Source organism: Cynocephalus volans, chromosome 4, assembly GCF_027409185.1.
Source record: "Cynocephalus volans isolate mCynVol1 chromosome 4, mCynVol1.pri, whole genome shotgun sequence".
In the NCBI taxonomy this organism is placed as follows: domain Eukaryota; kingdom Metazoa; phylum Chordata; class Mammalia; order Dermoptera; family Cynocephalidae; genus Cynocephalus; species Cynocephalus volans.
The window spans coordinates 98,349,638-98,369,532 of NC_084463.1; the positions used below are offsets into that span (position 1 = coordinate 98,349,638).

A 19,895-nucleotide genomic window follows, 5' to 3' on the forward strand; every position below is an offset into this window, starting at 1 on the left:
CCAGATTATGACGTCTAAAGACCATTTTCCACTAAGAAACCAATTTCTAATTCCAAATCTGGGGCAGGAAATGTACAAGATGAACTTGAAACATCTCATCATACCACAAAACAAGGAAACCATTAAAGACTAACATAGTTGTGTCAAGAGACTTTAGGAGCCAACTTGAAGAGGCTTCCACTAAAAAGGATGGGACAATTTCAGCATGAAGAGAATATCTGCAATGGATTGATAGACATCAAAAATCTTAATGATATGGAGAGTAAAAATCTTGTTTGCCACTGAAACAACTCATGTAAAAACATAAATAAAGGAAATAATCAGGCATTTATCCTGCTTTTCCTATAAGAATTTGTATCTCAGGGTAAGCAGTGGTAATAAGGTAAGGTTCTTCTTTAAGAATTCCAGCTCATATACGAAGAAAATAAAGATAAAATCCATGTTGCAACAATCAATAAAATAATAGATCTAGGCAAACATTATCAATAGCTATTAAAACCATTTGGTGGGCTAGCCAGTTAGATCAATTGGTTAGAGTGTGATGTTGATAACAAACACCAAGGCCTAGAGTTAGATCCCTGTATGAGCCAGCAGCCCAAAAAAAAGGAAAAAAAAGGATAACACTTGTATCCACTGGTCAATGTTAATATCATTAAAGAGAAAAAAAACAGACATCATATGCCTCCTAAAGTCATGCAACAGGAAGTACACAATACCACTTAGAAAATGTTCATTTCTCTGTCTCCAAAAACAATCAGACTTGAATCTGATCAAGTTTCTAAATATAACTACCAGTTTTATGGAAGTAAACAGAACAAGAGAACTTGTTAAACCACACCACAGGGATAAAATCAACAAAATCTATACTATGGGAAACTCTCAGGAAAAATGACTTATTTCTTCAACAAATAAACTGCAAGGGACAAAAAAGAGAAAAGAGACCTGTAAGTCAAGAAAGACATAACCATATCAATCAATTCAATGTGTGCACCTCGTTTGTATCCTAATTTTCTTAAAAAAAAGGGGGGGGGCGGCCCGTGGCTCACTTGGGAGAGTGTGCTGCTGATAACACCAAGGCCACGGTTTTGGGTCCCTAAATAGGGATGGCTGGTTAGCTCACTTGGCAGAGCATAGTGCTGACAACACCAAATCAAGGGTTAAGATTCCCTTACCAGTCATCTTTTTTTTAAAAAAAAAAGTATGACACAATCAAGGAAATTTAGATTCTAACTGGATAGTTTATTATATCAAGAAATTGTTTTTAAAAATTTAGGTGTGATAGTGATATTGTGAGTTGTGATCTTTTTTTAAAAGATACATACTGAAGTATTTATAGGTGAAATTATATGATTGCTGGGATTTGCTTCAAAAAATTCCAGGTCAGGGGTATGTGGAGGGAAATACAAAATACAGATGAAACAAAACTGACCATGTGTTGATTATCCTTGAAGGTAGGTGATGGGCACACGGGGATTCATTTTACTATTCTCTCTACTTTTGCATGTTTGAAATTTTCCATAATAAAAAAATATATATATATTATCCTTTCCTCCAGATGATCAACTCAGAATAACCATTCTAACTGGTATAATGTTTTTTTGTAGGCCTGACATTTATTTGTAAATTATGCATCACATCTCAAGTATAATACATTTTTTCTTATTAATTTTTTTAAAAAATTTATAATGAACAGAAATTTATTTGCCTCCGGAGGTTGGGAAGTCCAAGATTGAGACATCACATCTGGGGAGGGCCTTCTTGCTGTGTCATTCCATGGCAGAAGGGTAAAGAACAAGAGAGAGGGCATTATAATTCCTCCTGTGATAATGGCATTATAATCAGTTATAATTATCTAATTGATATAATTTTAAGAATTCCCATGTTCCAAGTATTAAGGAGTTCCTTTCCCTTCCTACAGCATGAGCCAATCATCCACAATCCCCTGCAACTCCCTACTTTTATAACCATGTCTACACTTTAAACATGGAGTCTCCCACCAGGTCAGTGTGACTTAAACCCTTTCCCCTCTACCACCAGCTGCCCCTACAAGAATAATCAGAGATATATAGCTCTAAAACGGTCTATCACTAGTCCACAGTAGAAGCAGACACTGAATGCCCTTGTCCCTCAGTTACTCACACAGGAGTTGCTACAGAAGCCTTGTAGTCAGAATCACAAGTGCAGTTTGTGTATTACTACTTCTGCTAACATCCACCTTTTAAAAAATAAAATGCCTTAATTTCTTAGCACTAATAATATCTAATAAGGATTGAATTGTGTCCTTATTTTATAATATTCTATGTATTAGAAGCTTGATCCCCACTGTGACTGTTAGGAGGGTGGGAAGTCCTATTATGGTAAGTGAAAGGTGGGGCCTTTGGGGAGGTGATTAGATTCTGAGGATTGTGCCCTAATGAATGGATTATAATAATAGTAGTCATGGGTGTGGTTCTGGGGGCTTTAAAAGGACAGCACATGAGAGTTTCTATCTCTCTGCTCCACCATTCCGCCATGTAAGACTCCTGTGTTGCTGTAAAGTCACCAACAAAGACCCTCACCAGATGTGTTCCCTGGACTTTGGATTTCCCAGTCTGCAAAACTGTAAGCAATAAATTTTGTTTTCTTACAAATTACCCAGTTCCAAGTATTTTGTCATAAGCAACAGAAACAGAATAATACAATATCTAAATTAAATATCTCAGACAGAAACAAAATAATCACATAGTTTCCTTGAGTATCTACATTCAGATAGTTGACTTTCATATGCCTCATGCTCTGTCAGCTTGCAGTGACTTTATGAGAAATCTCTGAGAAGTCATGTCCAGCTCCCCTGTAACTACATAAGGCTCAAAGAAATGTAGCATGTTAAGAAGCAAAAAAGAAAATGTGAGAAGTCATAAGTTCCCAAGAGAATCAGAGGATACCTGGAGAAAATCAGAAACACTGAATATTCTTTTTGCTTGAAGATATTTCATTAGTAACCAAGAGAATTACCTCTCATTTCAATTAATAGCATCTTCCTTGGAAGAACAGTAATCTTTCTAATACAATAAAACTTTACCCAAACTGTTTGGTCAGTACTAGAAGTGAAAAACAACTATCAATAGATGATCATTTACATTAATTTTCATATAGGGGTCAGTCAGATGGGAAATCAGGTGGCCTTTCTCTCTCTCACCTTCAAATTTTGAAATGGTGAATTTAGAATATGTAACTAGCATTTTAAAAGACTTTCTACATTAAAATTATTTCTATATTTAATAATACTATATTATAGTTTATTGCTGTACAAATAGGTTGGAATGGTTTTTAAAAATTACTCACAGTAACACATAAAAGAAAATTTGAAGCCTGATATTTCCTGTCATTGATTGGGACATTAAATAGGTATCAGATCCAGAAAATAATGACGGATGCTCTCACATCCTACCATAGGGCTGTAGAGTGAAAGAATACCAACTACAACTGTTAACTATGTAACTTCTTCCTTGCTAACACAGTTATATAGAACACACTATATATTACTAAGGCAGTCATGACACTGTGTTTTTTTATTTGAGTGCTTACATTCACTACTAGTTCATAAACTAGGATATTTCCAAGCCCCAGTATATCTTAAGCTATATACTCAAGTAAAATTCAATAAAAATACCAAGGTCCCTACTATATTGCTTCTATGCTCCCTGTGATAGACTGTAAATGTTGAGTATGAATTCTGTATAAAAAACGTTTCCCTCTGATCCCTGTCTTAAGACATACCAACACTGTAAAAAGAAAATTTCTGACAGTGTGCTATTTGCCTTTCATATGGGAGGAACATAAAGATATAGAGGAAAACTAAACTGATTTAAGCTAAAGTGAAACTGAGGTTTCTACATTATCTTTCCTCTGCTATGAAGGAACAATTGTCCTTGAGTTCAGCTCTCAGTTCCTCTCTCACTTAATACTTCCATCACCTATCCATATAGAAAAATTTAGGAGACTGAAGAAAAGACAAGTGGCATGTCCCTGAAACCATCCTTTTCCTCTACGACTTATTCACTTACTTTGGTTGTGTATTTGATGTTTCCTCTGAAAAACATATAGTAATATAATTTCAAGTTTCTCATAAAAAATTTTCATTATATTAAAGACATTTGTATAGTCCTTTGAATTTGCCGTGACAAGATTAAACCTACATTTTATGAATGTTAATTGCCTAGGTGATTAGGCACTCCACATTTTTGAAAAAAAACTTTGGAGTAAACATATTAATATAAAAAACTGAATAACCCACTATCTTGACATTCTCAAACTGGGGGAGGGGAGTGGTAATTTCTGACCTAACAGTAGGGACCTTCATACCCAAAGCAAAGAACACACCCAGAGTTTTCTTCAAAATTCCCATACACCAACAGGGACAGAATTAAATGGTAAATCATCACTCACCTTGTGCTACTGTGGACATGACCACAGATGGTGTAGAGGATACCACAGCTGTTACTGCAACTGTATTAGGAATAGGTGATGGTGTAGAACTGCTGCTGCCACTGCTGCTACTACTGACCAGAGAGGCTTGTGAAGCAGTTATAACCACTGGCGGCTTCTGGGTTGTGGAAGCAATGACTGACGTTGGTACAAGCTTAGTAACTGCTGCATAGTTATGGGATTTGGAGAGAATGTTGGGCACGAAGGTTGAACTTGGTGATGTGGTCACTATAATAACCTAAGGAAGGGAAAATAAGTTATTTTCATGTACCTACTATACTATTAATGTATCTAGACTCAGTTAAATACAATTCAAAATAGCTTATAAAACATGAAAAAACAATTCAACAGACAGGAATATACAACTAAAATATATGAGAGCTTTTCTTTATAGTAATCATCAAAATGTATTTAAAAGCAACAATTTTTACCAATCAAGAATTTTAAAAGACATATTCAATGCTGTGCAAGATTCAGCAAAGTAAACATTTCAATATACTGCTTAGGGAGTATAAATTGGCACAATATTTCCAGAAAGTAATTTGAACATTCTTTCACTTATAAATATTTATTGAGCATCTACTATGTGCCAGGCATAGTTCTAGATGCTGGAGAATAGAAGAACAAATGAAACAGACAAAATTCATACTTTCATGGAGCTTACATTCTAGTAAGGAAAGAGAAACAATAAACAAATAAAAAAGTAAATAAAACTCAGGTACAGACAAATGGAAGAGACAATAAAGCAGGATAAGGGAATAAAGGATGATGAGAGTGCTGGATGATTTTTTATTAAGTATTCAATGAAGATCTCTCTGTAAGGTAACATTTGTACAGAATTCAGAAGGAAGTAGGGGTGTGAACCATATTGCTACCTAGATGGCACAGGGAGTAACAAATACAAGGACATTCAGGCAGAAGCAAGAAATTTCAAGGACCTAATGAAAGGGATTTGAATGTATAAGGTAGAGAGTAGTAGGAGACAACTGCAGAGAAGTGACAGAAAACTAGATCATGTACACTAATGTTGATAACATGTGTCCCTTATATGAGACTGATGTGCTACCTACTGCACTAAGGAGGCAGGTATGCCACTGATATTATGTGATGAAAATGGCACATTCTCTCTTTGTTCTTCCTCCCCAAAACCCAAAACCTTAGTCTAATCATGAGAAAAACATGAATAGTAGGGCATCTAAAATATACTTGACTAGTACTCCTCAAAAGTGTCAGGGCAGGGGGCTGGCTGACTAGCTCAGTTGGTGGAGCGTGGTGCTGATAACACCAAGGTCCAGTGTTTGATCCCTGTTCTGGCCAGGGACCAAAAAAAAAAAAGTGTCAAGGTAATCAAAAACAAGGAAAGTCAGAGAAACTTCCAGTCAGGAGGAGCCTAAGGAGACATGACAAGCACAGTAAATATAATGTGGTATCCTGAATGAGATCCTGGACCAGAAAAAGACAAGAGGTAAAAACCCAGGAAATCTGAATAAATCATGGACTTCGGTTAATATCAATGCATTTATATTGTTCATTAATTATAAAAGATGTATCATACTAATGTAAAATGTTAAGAATAGAGGAAATTGGGTACAGGGTATAAGAGGACTCTACTATCTTCTCAATTTTTCTGTAAATATAAAACAGTTCTGAAAAATGAAGTCTCTTTTTTTAAAAAAAGCATTATTCTATCTGCTAGGTGAAAAGTAAAGTAAGGCAGGGAAGGTAGAAATAGGGAGACAAATTAGGAAACTCCTGTAAAAAACCAAGCAGAGATGAGGGGGACCAACGTGTCTGGTGAAAGCAGTAAAAAGTGAACAGATTCTGAATATAGTTTAAAAGTAAAACCAACAGGATTTGCTCATAGGTTGACACAGAGAATGTATGAAAAGAGAGGCAGGAAAGAGACACCAAAATTTAGCTAGTAGAGCTAAAAAAAACTGTAGATGATTTAGGGACAAAACATTTCAGACAGAGAGAACAGTATGAAGTAAATGACCTAAGGTCAGAATTAGCTTGATGTATTTAAAAACAGCAAGAAAGCCAGTATAGCAAAAGCATATAGAGAAAGGAGAGATTGGAAAAGTAAGCAGAGGTCAGATCAAATTTGTAAGCCAAAGTAAAGAATTTAGATTTTATACTAAGTATATTGGGAAGCCATTGGAGGATTTTAAGTAAGGAAACAAGAAAATTTGATTTATATCTTAAAAGATCACTCTAGCTGTTATGCAGTGAGAGACAAGAGCGAAAGCAATGAAACCAGTTAAGAAGCTGTTGCAGTAGACTAGGCGAGAAATGATAGAGGCTGCTTGGACTGGAGTGTTAGTGAAAATAAAGAGAAGCGATCAGATTCAGATTATTTTGAGAGGTAAAGAGAATAGGACTTGATGAATGGAAATGACAAGGTTAAGAAAAGAAGAGAATCGATAACAGCTCCTAGAGCTAATATGTATTGGCTTACTTAAATCTCCCAACAATCTTATGACTATACTATTATTATCCCCATTTTACAGTTGAGAACACAAAAATCATTTAAATCTGTAGTATCAGTTTTATTCTGGGGTAAGTATAATGGTGGTATAGTGATAACCAAAACAGAGCAGAGTATCTCCTTCCTCTTTCACTGAAATTATTTTTTTTTATGTGCCTTCCTAAGACAGAAAAACTGTTTTAAAAAATCAAAAGCATTTAAGCAAGAAAGTTTTTCATTTTTTTATCACTTCTAAAGAAGGCCTGAAGTTAAATCAGTCAAAATTTACTGAGTATGTCTGTACTCAGTACCTACATCTCAAAAGAAGCTTCGATCAAAACATTGTTATTATATATTTTCGATGTTACAGAGAATTACAAGATATAAGCACCTGTTCATTACTTTGAGGAGTTTGCTGGTTATTTGAAGAGTTAAGAAAAATATGTCTTGACCAGCAAACACCTATATTGAGTTGACCAGCATAATATATAGACTTGATCAGCAAACATCTATACAGAATTATTAGAAAAACAACAACCAACCATCATACAAACTGAGAAATAGACCAATTTGTAAAAAGACCACAAGATTAAGAGTCAAATAAACCTGTGCTTAGATCCTACCTCTGCCACTTACAAATGGCAGTTCCCTGGACATATTAAAATCTCTGGACTCCAATTTCCATCTATAAAATGGGGATAATACCTATTCTGCAAAATCATTAAAAGTATTAAATGACATAATGATGTGAAGCATCTAACATAGTGCTAGGCACATAGCAGGTGGTCAATATTTGGCAGTCAACAAATGATACTTATTAGTAGATTACTACTACTAAATAATAAAATGTTAAAAGGATATCAGTAAAGCCATTATAGATCAAATCAATCTGGAAATGTATTTCAATGTACTTTATTTTTGTTTCATTAAAAACATTTTCTTTAACTTTTCCCCAAATTCTCATTCCCTTGAGAATCCAAAGAATTCATAGCTACTACCACAGGCAAACTAATCAGAGTAGTAATGCCAATTAAGTTTTACTTTGCTAGTTCTGAACTAACAGCGCTCCAGGAAGCTACTGTATTTAGCTTCTACTATAGTAGCTTCCTAGAGCACAATGCTTATAAGGACTCTGCAGCACAAATGAGGATTCGCCAAGGTTTGGCAGGAAAGTATGTCACAGTTAATTAACAATGTCTGTCATGGGCAAGGAAGGGGAAGCATTCACACTTGTGTCAAATATTTGCAACCTCAGAACTAGAGTATGCATGTAGGCTTCTAACATTAAGACAACAAAACTTCAGCAAAATAAATCTATAGTCTTTAAGACCATGTTTTGGGTTACAGATACAGATGATAAAACATATTTTGAGATTTTAGTCTGTAAGATGATTTCTGCTATGAAAAGGGGTTATCCAAAATTGGAGATCCACGTTAGAGAAAATCTACTTGTACTTTAAAGTTACTTATTACAACAAGGGAAATATAGGGGTTTTGAAACCAAGTGAACCAAACAGTGTTTATTCAGGCCATAATTCAAATTACTGACCTTCTAGCACTCACAAAAACTCCTTAAGAGTGCTGGGACTTGCACCCTAAGGACAAAATGAAAAATATCAATCAAGCACATGAAAGCATAAAGCTATATTTTGTTGCTTTGTTTATATAAGTGCTGTAACAATGTTATATTTAAAATGAAGGCACCGCACTAACATAGATGGGAATTTGTCTACCCTGAAAATATATGACCTATTCAAATTTGAATAAAGTCCACAAATTTATAAATAATTATACTTAATATAAAAGTCACTGTACCTAAAATAATTCCTAAGTTGCCTTACACAGGATTTGTGAGAGATCCAAGGTGAATGCAGTAATGGCAACAGCCTTAGATAGATTTTTTTTAAAATCTAATTACCCAGCAAAAGGAAAACAAAAAACAAAACACCCCAAAAATATTTTTTAGTCCTACCCATACTCAGCTTGTCCACAAAATAATAACATTTATGGCATTGAGTACGCATGAAATAAAAGAGTACAGTTTTACATCTGGAACATAGTAGATGCTCAATAAATATTTGTGGAATGAATGAGTCTTATTTTTTATTTGTTTTAAATGTTTATTTTTTAAACATAATAAGACAAATCTATGGTTCTGAGCCTAAAATCTATTACATGACTCATATGTAACTTCAGAGATAATTATGCCCTCTACTAAGCATCACAAGTTTGACAACCTCAACTATCTATTCTCAATTGAAAAAAAATAAAGATATGAAGTCTGTGAATTGAAAAAAAAAATTCACAGACTTCATTTATAGGCAACCCCTCATCTATTACAAGTATTGTTACATAATCCACCAAAAAAGATTGGAATGTTAATGATGTTAGGTGATATTTATTGAGCACTCATGATAAGTACTATGTTAAGTATTTTCCATGAATCATCTCATTTAATTCTCCCAGTAACTCCAGAAAATACTACTATCTTTGTTTTATAAAGGAAGCGAGGCTCAAGAGATGTGGCAAAGCTAGTATTGGAACCAGATCTATTTATTCATTTATTATTCATTCATTTATTAATTCATTAATTCATTCAACAAATATTAATAAGCTACTATATGTCAGGCACTGTTCTAAACACTAGGGAATATAATGATGAATAGGACAATGTCTCTGTCCTCAGCAACTTATAGTCTATGAGAGAAATAGAAAATAAACAAGTTTGCCATATAATGTCAACTAAATATAATGAACATAATGAATAAAATATGAATATAACGAATATAAATATAATGAATAAAAATAAAACAGAGTAAGGGAATAGAAGGGAGGTAGGTGAATAAGGGAATATGGACAGGAGGTAGGTGCTCTTTTAGCTATAGTTTTGCTATTCTCAAATACCAGATTAAAAGAGCAGATTGGGGAAAGAGAGAAGAATTACTGAAAAAATAATATCCAGCAATGAAAGCAAAGGCAGTAAAAGCATTACAGTAAATACACTTAAAATTCAGAGCATAGCAGGCTGATGCCATGTAATATAAGGCCAGCCCTGAAAGCAATAACTATAATACCACATGAAAAGTGACTTCCAGGAAGATCATCTTGGAGTCATTAAATAAAAATTTAAAAATTATGTTTAGTATAGCATTAAAGGAGTCATCAAAATAGTTAATATCTAAATATTAAGGGATAAGCTTCAGTGAACTCTTGAATTCACTTATTTGGAACAGCTCATTATCAATAGCGTAGATATACAAAACACTGCTTTCCATAAAATATCTGCAAGGGAAGGAAGCTAACATTTTTTTGAATACATACCTTATGTTGCACTTTAAATATCCAAACTCACTTAATCCTCACAATAACCTCATAAGATTGGCATTATTCTCATCTCACAGATGAATAAACAAATTTAAAAAGACTAATTTACCTCAGGTCATACTGGAAGAGGTAGGGTTCAAACCCAGGACTCTAATTACAAAAATTCTTGCTTAATTTTAATACTACATCATAATCCCTTATCCTTGGCTTGAAAATAGTATTACATCACATTGATCAGCTCATTATCACTTCTAGTTATTAAGAAAATAATGATAATTTTTATATATTATGTAATATTATCTTTCCAGGAAACTCAAGGAGGTTCTTTAAATGAAAGAATCAAAGGTGAAAAACCATGCATTGAATGCAGAATTCACTTCTACTCCTTCCCAAAACAGTATGAGGGGACTTTTTTAAAGGGGAAAAGACACATAAACCTGTAAGGTCAAAACAAATAGGAGACAACAACTATAACATTTTGGAAACTTGAAAACAGACAAGTAGTAACAGATCAAGCATACTCATGAAAGTGGAAACCTAAGGCAGCAAACAGAACAACAACAAAATAACAACTTGCATTAGTGAACCCCTAAAAGTCTCAGGAATTGAGAGCACCAGAGACTTCTGAAGTGGGGGTAAAGGTGGGACTAAGGAGAGAAAAATTAGTTGAAAAATCTGCTTAAGAAGCATCTAGATCCCCAGCTAAATCTCCCTGACACTAAAGGCTAGGAATCTCCTCTCTTGAGAGACAGACTGAATCTAAGGGAATGTGACTGACACCAGGTGCAGCTGAAGGAGGCAGGTGCTATACTGAAAACAGAGTGGTTAAGTAAAGTCTATATAATCAATGGCCAAGCCACCCAGTCCTCTCTCTCCATTTACTCCCAAACACTGGCAGCCAGGCTTATGCTACTAAAGGCAAGAGACTGGAAGATATTTCTCTGAGGAATCTGACCAGTCCAAGAAAAAGCTCTAAAGATAGTGACAACTGGTAAAGGTGAAGGGGTAGTGGGTGTTCCTCAACAAAACAGCCCTGCTAGGTCAATCTACAATGAAAGTCACTAGTCAACATGTCCCACCCATACAAAGAGTTCTCTGTCATCTTTTTAGTGCCTATTTTCAAATATAAGCAGATAGTCAAACACTCAAGGAAACTCTGGAATGAAAGATATCAAAACAAAGAGATAAAAGGAACTTACGGGTAACAGAGAGAACATGAAAGAAGAAAACTTCAAAAAATTATCATGACTATCATCAGGTAAGAATATATAATGATTTCATGAAAGTGTAGGATGCTATTTTTTTTTTAAAAAAAAGGAACTTTCAGAGTACAAGAAAGAGTTACTAGAAATTTAAAGTATGATAGCAAAAATGAAAAATTCCATAGCAGTAGTGAAGGATAAAGTTAAAGAATAAGGAAAATAATAATACTTACAGAGCATTTACTATGTGCTAGGCTCTATTCTAATAGTCCCATATATTATCTCATTTATTTCCACCCCAAAATCCTATAAAATAGATATATTGTTTTTCTTATTTTACAGATGAGAAAATTTAGGTACAGTGTTTAACTTTTCCACAGTCACATAGCTAGTAAGTGGCAAAGACTAGGATTCAAATCCAGGCTTTTAGCCACTACACTATAGAAGGGGGTAAAAACCAGAAAACAGATGTGGAACGAGAAAAGAAAAAAATTAAAGGACCAATCCAGGCAGTTCAACATCCTGAATAATACGTGATCCACAAAGAGAAAAATCAAAGAAATAACTCAAGAAATTTCCCAGAAGGACATGAGTGTCTGGAATGAAAGGATCCACTGAGTATACATCTAATGGATAAAATAAAGACCCACCCCAGGAAACATTACCACAAAATTTCAGAATCCTGGAAGTTACTAAGAGTTTTCAAACAGAAAAACAGGATAGAGTGGCATTCGGCTTCCTAAAAGCAATACAGGAAGCCAGAAGCCAATGAAGCAGTATCTTCAAAATTCACAGGGAAAATGACTTCCAACCTAGAACACTTTACCTAGCTAAACTACCAAGAAAGTGGGAGGATGGAATAAAGAAATTTGCAGTCCACCATGCAAGGTCTCAAAAAATTTACTCTCCATCCACCCACATACCAGGAAGCTACTGGAGGAGGATATGCTATAGCAAAATGAGTAAACCAACTAACAAAGAAGACCAGAATAGTGGTAAAGGGAAATCCCAGAAATAGAGGTGTGCAATAAACCAAGAGAACCATCAGGGTCCAGATTAGTGTGGGAAGACAGAGGGTTCTAATAACAAGAAATTGATAGAATACTGATGACTTACACATACTTAGAGAACAGTTCAGGAATGAATTAATGATAGCATACAAAGAATAAAAAAAGAAGATAATTGTTCACTTAATTATATCCTTCCTTTCTTCTATCAAATACCTAACTCTGACAACTTTGTTACTTTGGCAAAGTAAAAACTGAGTTCCTAAAGACAAAGTTATACAAATATAGGTTAAAAAGTTTATTCTATTTTAATTTTTTCCCAAATGGCATTACAATGATAAAATAGAGCACAAGTCTTAGAAGTAGGAGATCTGCTAGCTGTGTCACTTTAGGCAAGTCATTTAGCATCTCTGAGCTTTATCTACAAAAAGTGACATAATAATATTATCAAAGCTTTATGTGCAGAATTAAATAAAGTAAGAGATGTGAGCATTCCCAGCATAATGCCAAGCACATAGTAAGCACTCAGTGCATGTTTGTTAAATATAAATCATACTGTCATACTGGAAACAATAATTGGCAAGCAGAGTCTCCCTCTACCACATACCTTCTGTGTTGTTGTGTTTGTCGTCTGTGTTGATGGTTTGGTGAAGGTTATTTTCACAGGAGACATGTGGGGTGGTAAGGAGTTGGCAATGCTCTGCATGATGTTGCTCATCTTGGGACTACCACTCACAGGCACAGTGATCGTCTTTGAAACTGGAACAACAGCCTTTGGAACTTCCTTTAGGACAACAGGTGAGGAGCTAGAAGAGTTTGTTCGCCTTCGTTTTCTGGGTTTTTCATCTTCATCTGAACAGCTAACACCTGAAAGGCAATGACAATATAGCTATGTTTATATAAAACTAACCTTGTATTTTACACTTTATTTTTAAAACCTTTTGTGTCATCAAGTCATCCTTGAGGTCTCCCTTTGCCTTATGCCTAATTAGTCAGTAAGTCCTATCAACCCTTCCTCAGAGTGGTCTTTGAATGCCTTCCTTCCTTTCTTTAAACTTATAACCACTGCTCCATGTCAGTCCTTATTTCATGCCTATACTTGTGTTTTAGAAACAACCTCCTAAAAGATGTCCATACTTCTAGTCTTTCCACTTTTATTCTACCTTGCACCCTACTACCAGTTACAAAATTTCACATCTAATCACACCAATACACTGCCTAAAATCTTTTAGTAGTTTTTATCTCCCTACAGGAAGATGCACAAAATCATTACTGTATCATTCAAGGCCCCATATCTTTCCAAGAACACAATACCCTGTTGCACCCACCCTGTGCACCCCTATAATCTTGGCATACTGAACTGTTCACCATTCCCCAAAGCCACCTTACCACATTTTTTTTTTTTTTTTTTTAAAAAAAGATGACCGGTAAGGGGATCTTAGCCCTTGACTTGGTGTCGTCAGCACCACGCTCAGCCAGTGAGCGAACCGGCCATCCCTATATGGGATCCGAACCCGGGGCCTTGGTGTTATCAGCACCGCACTCTCCCGAGTGAGCCACGGGCCGGCCCCCACCTTACCACATTCTATCCATCTCTATATCCTACTGTTCCTTGGGGAATACCACCTACCACCAATGACTTCTTCATCATCCTGCAAGCTACCTCCTCAGTGAAGCTTTCCCTTAAGCAAAGCTAACCCATGTCTCCTCTGAGCTTATAAAGTACTTTGTACATTCTCTTTTTCACCACTACCACATGGCAACATGATTGTTTGTCTGCACACATCCCATTATTAAGGGGTTCTCTTAGGGCAATGACCAAGTCTCATTGATTTGTTTCCTCAGTTTAGTGCTTTGCACATACAAAGTAAGGTGAATAAATAATTATATCCCAAACTAATGTTATTTGCGTGACTTCTGAGTATAAAGCAATAAACTTCCTGTTACTTAAAACTACATGTTATGTGAAATGTTTTCCTCATGTTTGTGATTCACTTTCAGTGTTTAAAAAAATGATCCAAAAATAGGTCTTTACATTTATTTCTTAAAAATGACATTAGCTAAATCCACAGAAATAAAAAATAAACATAATTAACGGTACCAGATTCTTAGGTTTTTCTTTATGCACTCAGCTTTTTTGTAGACTTTTTAAAAATCAAGTGAGAAACATAAAACAGCAACCTACATAAGAAACCTCTACAGAGCAAACATAAAAAATTATAAAGCATGACTCATGGAATTGGTAATAAAATATAATTCTTTACACCTTCAATTTTTAGACTCTAATTTAAACAGGACTGACAATGACCTAGAATCATCACTGTCTGAAACAACAAACTCCACCCCCAAAAGTTACAAAGAAATCAAGTTTATAACTATTTTGAGAAAAATGAAAATCAAATATTAATGTTCTCCGGTTGATATAGAAAGGAAAGCAAAAAATAAAATAAAAAATTAAATTAAATTTAAAAATAAAATAAAAAGCAACACTGACATACATGAAATTTAAAACATCAGGCTGCTTTATAGAGTAGAATCAAGGAGTTAAAACTGCAAATAAAAAAACATCAAAATCAGTGAACTAGAAATATTAAAGAGAAACTCTAGAATGCATCACTGAACCTAAAATTAGATAATATGTTACATAAAATAATTTAAGAAAATACTGCCAAGATTATCACTATAGGAGTAAACATTGAATAAATCACATAAACACATTCTTTCAGTTTCTATTCACAACATTTATATTCCATGGCAATCAAAACAAGTGAATGCTTGAAGGACAGCACTGTTCAAAGGCAGACTGCCCACAGAGAATAAAAAAGAAGTCATTTCTCAAACCCTAGAACTGATTAAAAAGCAATATATACCTAGTCACATGTAAAGAAAGAATTTCTTTGGAAACTTCAAAAACTAACCACTGCTAATAGCTAGTGAACTGATGATTTAATGTAGGAAGACAGATCTAATCAGAGCCTATACTGCAGCATTTAGCTAAGATGGCCCTGATAACACTGAGAATATCACTTACTTTTGACATAAACAGTACTTCCACTTGGCAAGACAACTACATTGGAGGCAGGACTGGCAGGTCTTGGAGACTTAACCGTTGCTATGCTGCCACTTGGAACAGGGGTAGAGGTTGGGGTTGACGTGGTACTTGTGTAGGAATAGCAAACCACTACTGAAGGAACGATAAAAAAGTTTGCTGTTAACTTTCACAAAAACTGTCCAGGCATACAGAGAAATTATTATTATTGCAGGCCAACTTTAACATTTTCATGTGATCAGAAATTAGAGGCCAATACTAGGTATTAGGTCCACAGGTAAAAAGGTATTAATAACCTCTCCTGAAAAATCATAACTTAAATGCGTTTTCCCCAAGTATTTGACAGCCTGTCTATAGGTGACACTGCCAACAGCGAAGAATACAGTTACAAAGAAATCAAGCTTAAAACTATAGTGAGATAAATGAAAATTACTTTTTATTTATGGCAGGAGTTGGACAATAGGTACATACTTGTATTCCCTTTTAATACTAATAACAGCACCAATGATGGAGTAATGGATAATTTTTCCCTAACCACAGCAATTGCCAACGTGGCTACTAGGGAAGAACTAAGGTAAGGTTCTTTTTTATAAACCAACTCACTAGTCATCTGCCATCCAAGTGGTACAACAATAATTCAACTAAAATAATGACATCATATTTCCCCCTTATCATTCAGTGAAGGAACACAGCTCAACAACAGAAAGAATAGCTCATAGGTACCATTTATTGGGTACCGTGTACTGTGCTAAATCCTTTCCATACATTATTATTAATTCTCACAATACCACATCTTCATTTTAAAGATGAAGACCCTAAGGCTCACAGAAGCTAAGACTTGCTGGAGGTTACATAGCTAGGAAATGGCAAACTAAGACTAGAACATAGATTTGACTATTGGAAATTCTACAGTCTACACTCTACCAGAGAGTTAGATGGAAAAGGTAAAAGTGGGAAGGGAGGAAAGACCCTCTCCAACAACAAAGAAAACAGAAACTCAATGGAGGCCAAGTTGCACACTGATAACTGTCTCCCTCCAAATATAGCTTCCTTCAGCCTAAAACAGACCCTGGCATGCATAACAAGAGTGTCTCACTCTGCTCCACAGCCCACTGCTCAGCAAGAAAAGATAATTCCCTACAGTAATCTGATAAATGCATTGTTTTCAGGGTCACTGTCATGCAACACCAAACTAAGTTCTGGAGTCAATCCAAAATGCTCTCTCAAATTTAATATTACTCTTGGTAGCCTCAGGAGGATTCAATAATTTTTAAAGCATGTGTCAATTACTAGATTAAATAACAATTATAAAGTCTTTCTGTCTGCCAGGTAATGGATTCAGCACATTGATTAGAACAGAGAAATAGCATATTCCATTGATTCCAAAAGACAAAAACAGAGCTTCATTTTCTAAAGCTATCAGTTCAGCATCTTTTCCAGCAGATAAATGACTCCTGTCATTTTATTCATTTTCTAATGTTACACATTAGGCCTTCTATTCACTTCTAATAAGATACAGTGATGACAAAACTTCACTTCAGGAAGGCTTTTTTGCAATTTTGGGATTAACATAATTCACACTTTCAACAAAAGTAAGATTTAGGGGCTGGCAAAGTTAGCTCAGTTGGTTAGAGCACGGTGTTAATAACACCAAGGTCAAGGGTTGGTGTCCCCATACTGGCTAGCCGCCAAACAAAAAAAAAAAAGGAAGATTTAATTTTCGCTGTTTCTAGTTTCAGAATCGGAATTGTCCACTATGTTTCATAACTTTTTACCACTGGAATAACAGTAGATAAAAAATAAACAACTTTTCTTGAAGATTCTGAGAAAAGTGATCCCTAACGCAGAAATATTTTCTACTCACCTTCCTTGCTTCCTGTTTCTGCAGGCACTGGAAGAGATGCATTATGCTGAATAGCTGCATTGGCAACAGCATTAGCTGTTACAGTGAAGGCAGTTTGGGGAACAAGCCGGGGCATCAATGGTACCAATCGACGACCTTCAATGGACCATTCTGAAGAGCTATTAGGTCCAGACATACTAAACAAAAAAGAAAATGCTGCTACAAGGGTTCTCAATCACTAAAAACAAATAAACTTTTTAAATTATAAAAAGTGTCAAGTGAACAGAAGAGGTTTTATTTTAAGCAAGCAAGATCAAAGGTATAAATAATCACAATTCAAGGAATGTCACACTTGGGTTCTTACACATTTTATTCTATAATCTGAATCTTATAATGAATATAAGTGAAACTATAAAAAATTTTCCTATGCCTTCTAAATACATTTTGATGTTGGTTTTATTAATTTAAATCTGGTATCACTAATGAAAACTAGTATTTCTACTAACTTTTAGAACTTAATTTTGTAATTAAACCAATAAAGTAAAAAGCAATCATAATTTTAAAAATCAGATTTTCCTTAATAATTGAGGATGGAATTCACTGAACCTTTGCAAAATTGTCTAACTGCCTGCATGGCCAGAGGTTCTAAGGCTTTCAAACAAAGGAAACTGATGCAGTAAACAAGGGGGACTAGTAGTGAAGAATAGAAGAGGGCTGTACAAGTACGTGCAGGTACTTCAGAAAGTTCATGGAAAGGGCCGGCCCTGTGGCTCATTCGGGAGAGTACGGCGCTGGTAGCACTGAGGCCGTGGGCTCGGATCCTATATAGGGATGGCCGGTGCACTCACTGGCTGAGCATGGTGCAGATCACACCGTGCCGAGGGTTGCAATCCCTTTACCAGTCAAAAAAAAAAAAAAAGTTCATGGAAAGATTCATATTACCTTTTAATTCTATTTTTCCACAAACTTTTTAAAGTACCCTTGTATATAACAGCATGTGTCACTGACAATGTATTATATTATTATCCTTCCTGTTAAAAAATAGACTAGATCTGAGGACACTGGAAGAAACCTGCCACTACTTTATTTATTTATACCACCCTTCACTCTAAGAAAGATTTGAGGCAATTGAGCTCTATCTCTAAGCAGACACTACTTGCAGTTTCTCTATCCTAAATTTCTTAAGTGAATTTTATCCCAGGAATCCAACCACAGGTTGGAATATCAAAAGGTAGCTGTGTCACTTCTCTTGATATGGCTCCATGAAAGACCCTGACTAATAATTAGTGTCGAATTTTAAAATTCACCCAGAAACAATCTCTTCACTAAATCAGAAATATTTCTACACTTTTTTTGAAACCATAGATTCTACAACCCAACCTAGAGTTTAGGACTCTGTATATCCACTGATTCTTTAGATTTAGATGGAGTACACAAAAGCCCTTGTTAGTGGACATTGGAATAATGATAATGATGATGATGATGATGATGATGATAGTTAACATCAATTGAGAACTTACTATATGTCAGGCATTGTTCTAAACATTTTACATGTATTAATTCATAAAGTTCTCTCAACAATCCTATGAAGTTGGTAGTATTATTACAGATAGGGAAACTGAGTCACAAAGAGGTTAAATAACTTGCCTAAGGTCACACAACTAATACATATCTCCTTCAACAAGGATATATCATGCTACTGAAATTACATGCCACATCATAAACAGAAAATAGAAAATTTTTCAAATGGATTTTATGTCTAACTTTTGCCTTTGATTTACATCAATTGGGCACTGAAATTATCAATTTAGATAATTAGACACTACCAACTTTCACTGAATGGAATAAGTTACAAGTTAAGAAGGGTTTAAGTTCTGTTCAGAAAGGAATTTCAAGGAGCTGATGAATCCAATTAGGTTACTATGCAAAATCTGTAAATTCCCTCATGGCTTAACACAGTCGTACCTAAGATAAGGAAAAGAGGAGATCTTAAGACCCCAATAACTCTCACAAATTTGTTACTATATAATCTCCAAGAGGATGCTAGTTCTGAAACAAAGAATGGTACAAACAAGAAAGAAAGACAGAAAGGGACTATAGCTAATTATTAAAGAAAAAAAAATTCTAAAAGCTATTCAGCACTTTCTTGGCTTACTCCTATTTTGCTATCATTTTATTAGAATACCACTAATAAACTTGCTTGGTAAGAGTTTACTACACAAAAAAGTGATGTCTACACTTACCTGGTGCATTGTTTAAATGGTGGCAGAAATTATGGAAGATTAATAATGTGAAGCACATGAATATATGCTATTGAAAAGACAAAACTTGCAGTGCAAAAGAAACAACTGCAACTTTTAGAAAGATCTATAAATCTTCCAAATTTCCACTCATGCAAACATGCTCAAATTACTTTTAAGTGAGTAAAAAATTAAATATGTTAGAATCAGATCAAAAATTCCTATTTGCAGAGTATAAGGGTGTAAATATGCATTAGTTTACACAAGTCATCTAAACCGAATTTTACAAACTAAAC

At 34.9% G+C, this 19,895-nt stretch overlaps 1 protein-coding gene across 12 annotated transcripts in view; it reads right to left on the reverse strand.

Annotated features, from left to right (window-relative positions):
* The window catches only part of EMSY (EMSY transcriptional repressor, BRCA2 interacting), an 83,901-nt gene that overhangs the window by 52,216 nt on the left and 11,790 nt on the right, over positions 1 to 19,895 (reverse strand). For 7 of the 12 annotated variants that reach the window (XM_063094007.1, XM_063093995.1, XM_063094003.1 and 4 more), the window contains 4 exons: positions 17,381 to 17,556; positions 15,499 to 15,651; positions 13,075 to 13,334; positions 4,429 to 4,705 (listed from right to left, as the gene is read on the reverse strand). In XM_063094007.1, the coding sequence (XP_062950077.1) occupies positions 4,429 to 4,705; positions 13,075 to 13,334; positions 15,499 to 15,651; positions 17,381 to 17,556 (866 nt within the window). The remainder of the gene's footprint in view (positions 1 to 4,428; positions 4,706 to 13,074; positions 13,335 to 15,498; positions 15,652 to 17,380; positions 17,557 to 19,895) is intronic. The other 5 variants (XM_063094006.1, XM_063094004.1, XM_063094001.1 and 2 more) reach the window with 2 other exon arrangements.